Below are 4,774 nucleotides of genomic sequence, written 5' to 3'. Positions count from 1 at the left end.
CTAATCAAGGAGAGAAGCTACCTGGAATTAAGGGAGAAACCTCATGACAGTGAGGACAATTAACCAGTGGAACAGCTTGCCACTAGAAGCTGTGAATGCTCCAACACTGGAAGTTTTTAAGAAGAGAGTGGACAGGGTTTCCTGCCTGAGCAGGGGGTTGGACTAGATGACCTCCAAGGGACCTTCCAACTTTATTATTATTATTATTATTATTATTATTATTATTATTATTATTATTATTATTATTATTATTATTATTATTATTATTGTGGATCATCGCACAGTCAGGCAGATGTTCAGACTGGATTTGGCATTTTGTCCACCTATCGAGTCCTTCCCAAGGACCTGGGATAGGCAGATGTGGATGTTTGATGGTATTACAGATCTCGTCGCAGGATGGAAGCAGTTCCTAGTAAGGCCGCCTTTTGCAATTGACTAATAGCGAATTTGTCAATGCCGATGGTGTTCAAGTGGTGCTCCAGTTGTTTTGGGATTATTATTATTATTATTATTATTATTATTATTATTATTATTATTATTATTATTATTATTATTATTATTACTACTACTACTACTAGTACTATTATTATTACTATTATTATTATTATTATGCCAGATTCACTTAAGGACTGTGTTACTAAACAACCTCAGTGGTTCACTTAATTATGGCAAGAAAGGGGGTAAAATGGGGCAAAAGTCACTTGACAAACGTGGTGGGCGTAAGTCGAGGATGACCGGGACCCTGCGGGCTAAATCTCGGCTCCCAACCTTGAGCTTATCCACGTGGCTTAAAACCCTTGCACTCCCCCCCCGCCCTTCAGCCCCGCGGGCCACCTGTCCTCCCCGCTCCCGATTGGCTGCGCCGGCTGGAGGCGGGCCCCACCTGGCGAGAGCTCCGCCCATCGCTCGGGGGGGGGGGGGCTGATCGGCCGCCCAGCAGGTGCGCGGCCGGGCGTCGGCGTCGCTCGGATCCTGGGCCGCCATGGGGACCCCCCGGTGCCGCTTCGAAGCCTTCCTGGACCAGCCCGGCTGGCTGGGCGACGCGCTGGGGGCGCTGGAAGCCAAGACCGGCCTCCGGAGGTCTTACCTGGCCACAGGTGAGCGGCGGGGGCGGCGGCAGCGCTCCTTCCCGGCCCCGCCCGCTGGAGGGGGGAGGGAAACTACATGGGGAGGGGGCTGCCTGGCCTCATGGAGGATAGCGGAGCCCCTCTTCTCTAAGTGGGGAGGGGGAGGGAAACTGCCTGGGGAGGGGGCTGTCTGGCCCCAAGGAGGGTAGAGGAACCCCCTTCTCTAAGTGGGGAGGGGCTGCCTGGCCCCAAGGAGGGTAGCGGAACCCCCTTCTCTAAGTGGGGAGGGGGAGGGAAACTGCCTGGGGAGGGGGCTGCCTGGCCCCAAGGAGGGTAGAGGAACCCCCTTCTCTAAATGGGGACGGGGAGGAAACGGCTGGGGAGGGGGCTTCCTGGCCCCAAGGAGGGTAGCGGAACCCCCTTAAGTGGGGAGGGGCTGCCTGGCCCCAAGGAGGGTAGCGGAACCCCCTTCTCTAAGTGGGGAGGGGCAGCCTGGCCCCAAGGAGTGTAGGGGAGGGGGAGGGAAACTGCCTGGGGAGGGGGCTTCCTGGCCCCATGGAGGATAGCGGAGCCCCTCTTCTCTAAGTGGGGAGGGGGAGGGAAACTGCCTGGGGAGGGGGCTTCCTGGCCCCAAGGAGGGTAGCGGAGCCCCCCTTCTCTAAGTGGGGAGGGGGCTTTTCTGGATATATGGCGATCCCGGATCGGTTCTCGTTTTGCTACGCGCTGCGCCGACTCCGCGAGCAGCAACGGATTTGCGGGCTCCGACCGCGGAGGGAAGCGGCTGCGGGGCTGCCCCTACGACCCTCCCCCCGCCCCGCCTCGTCGCCAATGGTCGCTTTGCCCTCCGATGGCCTGGAAACCAAGGCCTCTGAGCATGTGCTTGAGTGCCTTCTTCTTCTTGCAAGTGGGCTTTCCCTTAGAATAGAATAGCGCTGGAAGGGACCTCGGAGGTCTTCTAGTCCAGCCCCCTTGCTCAAGCAGGAGAACCTGTCCTATCCCATTTCAGATAAGTGGGCTTGCAGTGGGCTTGTTTCAACGGGCATTGATCTGTCTTTTGGGGGGAGGGGCAACAGGTATCTACCCCCCCCCCCTTTTCCTTCTAGTGGGGAGGGGGTCTTCTTAGATCATTAATCCCCATGCTTGTTTTATTTTAAATTACGGGCGTCTGTTCCATCCGGCTCTGAAAGCTGCTTGTGTGGGCAGGTAATGTGATAAAAACATAATACCGTGGAAAAGAGAAATTGATCTTTTAAACACTCAAAGTGAACAATTGGTTAAATTGAAAAAAAAAGGAATTAGTTGTAATTTGAAATGTTAAAAAATTGGCTTGGCTTCCCTCACTCTACTGCTGCTGTGTGTATCTCTGTGTGTGTCTGTCTGTCTTCCACCTGGAGTTTTGTATTTGGGGCACTCCGACATGGTCTTCAGTCTCTCCCCTGTCCTCCCCCGGAAAGGGGTCTCGTTTCTGGGCCCCCTTCTTCAGGGGTTTAGTTGTGGGGGGCTCTTTTGGGGGGGAGGAATCCTGACCCCACATGGATCAGGTTTTGTGGCCAGCAGGTGTGGAGAAAACCGAGGCAGGGAGAGAACCTGGTTATCAACTGTATCAAGGAGTAACCCTGATAAAGTACAAGTAATCTTATTCGCTTAGTGACCGTCCCAAGTTACAACGGCTGTCATGGTTCCGACAGATGAAACTCTTGAAAAGAACTTCGAGGTATTGTTTACCTTAAAGAATCTTTATTTTGAGTAGCATAACTTCGGCACTGCATAATCGAAGCCAAAAACTGAATTCCCCTCCCCTGAGCATATACTACTACTACTAATAATAATAATAATAAAGTTGGAAGGGACCTTGGAGGTCATCGAGTCCAACCCCCTGCTCAGGCAGGAAACCCTACACCATTTCGGACAAATGGCTGTCCAGTCTCTTCTTAAAGACTTCCAGTGTTGGAGCATTCACCGCTTCTGGAGGCAGGTTGTTCCACTGGTTAATTGTTCTGTCAGCAAGTTTCTCCTTAGTTCTAGGTTGCTTCTCTCCTTGGTTAGTTTCCATCCGTTGTTTCTTGTTCAGGCGCTTTGGAGAATAGCTTGACACTCCCTCTTCTTTTGAGCAGCCCCTCAGATACTGGAAGACTGCTATCCTGTCCCCCCTTGTCCTTCTCTTCATTAAACTAGACATCCCCAATTCCAGCAACCATTCCTTATATGCTTTAGCCTCCAGTCCCCTAATCATCTTTGTAATCATCTTAATATCAAAGCACAATTCCCTCCTTCAATTAACAGTCATAAATCACATTCCCCAATTAGCTTAAAGCACAGGGTTCTCCAGCCCGTCAATTCCTTATCAACTCTGGTTATAATAACCTTGATTCTCACGCTGAGTTTAGTGTTGTTATGTCTAGCTGAACTCTAGTTCACATCCCCCCTCCCAGCATCATCTAATTCAGTGGTTCTCAACCTTTTTAATGCCGCGACCCCAACCGGTCGTAAGTCGAGGACTAAACTGGTCGTAAGTCGAGGACTTTCCCTGCCCGGGAGCGCCGCGCATGCGTGGTTCCGCCCCTTGCGCCGGCTGAGGCGTAGCTGGCAAGCGGCAGAGACGGAGCAGACCAACCACCAGCTGGCCCAGCCCAAGGGAAGTAAGGCACCCGCCAGAAAAGGGGAATAAAATGGCGGACAAAAAAAATGGCGGACAAAAAAAAATGGCGGTCAGCCTTGCTTGGCGACCCCCATGAAATGGTCGATTGACCCCAAATGGGGTCCCGACCCACAGGTTGAGAACCACTGATCTAATTCTAAAAGGGAAAGGGAAAAGATGGCTACATTTCCCTTTGTTGTCAATGCAAAACATCCCATCTTAGCAGCGTTGACAATGGCACTGAAAAAAGTGACTTGGGACCCTTTTTCACACTTAGGACCATTGCAGCCTCTCTGTGGTCAGCTGACGTGTGTTGTGTATGTGTACACTTTGAGAGGAAGCAACTAAATTTCATTTTTAATGTGTGCCGTTGTGCCCACAGGAAAAAAAATGACAATAAAGGTTATCCAATCTATCTAATCTGATCAAAATTCAGCCGCTTGGCAACTGACTCGTATTTATGATGGTCGCAGTGTCTCTCCGAGGGTGGGGGGGTGGGGGTGTCATGGGATCCTCTTTTGCGACCTTCTGACAAGCAATGTCAACGGGGACTACGGATTCGCTCAACAAACCGTGTGACTAACTTCACAAATGCAATGACTCGCTTAATGACAGTGGCAAGAGAAGTCGTAAAACGGGGCAAAACTCACTGAACAGATGTTTCTCTTCGCGAAACATAAATTTGGGGCTTCGTTGTGGTTGCAGCCCAAAGACTGCCTGTGTCCACAAACCTTATTTAATTGAAATGACAGCCATAGTGGGGAGGTGCTTGGGAGATATACAAGTGCTCACCTCTGCCTCTCTCCAGGAGGAATTTTAAAGGTTTTTCAAGATGGGTGAGGACCCCAGCCTCAATTGTGGTTGGCGGGGTTAAAAATGTGATCCCCGGGTATATCCATGTTCAAAGTCAGTCAATAGACGTGAGCACCAGGGAATAAATAATTTAATAATAATAATTTAGAGATAAAAGTTCTTAAGAATATTAAAAACCTTTAAAATACATAGAAATCAATAAAAGTGCCTAGCTTTCGTCGGCATCCGCTGACATCTTCAGGGCTTAGAATGCTGG

The 4,774-nt window shown here is 50.5% G+C and overlaps 1 protein-coding gene across 1 annotated transcript in view; it reads left to right on the top strand.

Annotated features, from left to right (window-relative positions):
- Nucleotides 1-926: 926 nt before the first annotated feature.
- Nucleotides 927-4,774, top strand: part of LOC107289731 (receptor expression-enhancing protein 6-like) — a 25,640-nt gene continuing 21,792 nt past the window's right edge. Inside the window, exon 1 of the mRNA XM_015818534.1 lies at nt 927-1,097. Within this exon, the coding sequence (XP_015674020.1) occupies nt 983-1,097 (115 nt within the window). The 5' untranslated portion in view covers nt 927-982. The remainder of the gene's footprint in view (nt 1,098-4,774) is intronic.

The sequence above is a fragment of the Protobothrops mucrosquamatus genome, unplaced genomic scaffold (genome assembly GCF_001527695.2).
Source record: "Protobothrops mucrosquamatus isolate PMUCROS unplaced genomic scaffold, P.Mucros_1.0 scaffold760, whole genome shotgun sequence".
NCBI classification, from domain to species: domain Eukaryota; kingdom Metazoa; phylum Chordata; class Lepidosauria; order Squamata; family Viperidae; genus Protobothrops; species Protobothrops mucrosquamatus.
The sequence above is the reverse complement of the archived record's forward strand: the minus strand, read 5'-3'. Positions and strand labels throughout refer to the sequence as shown.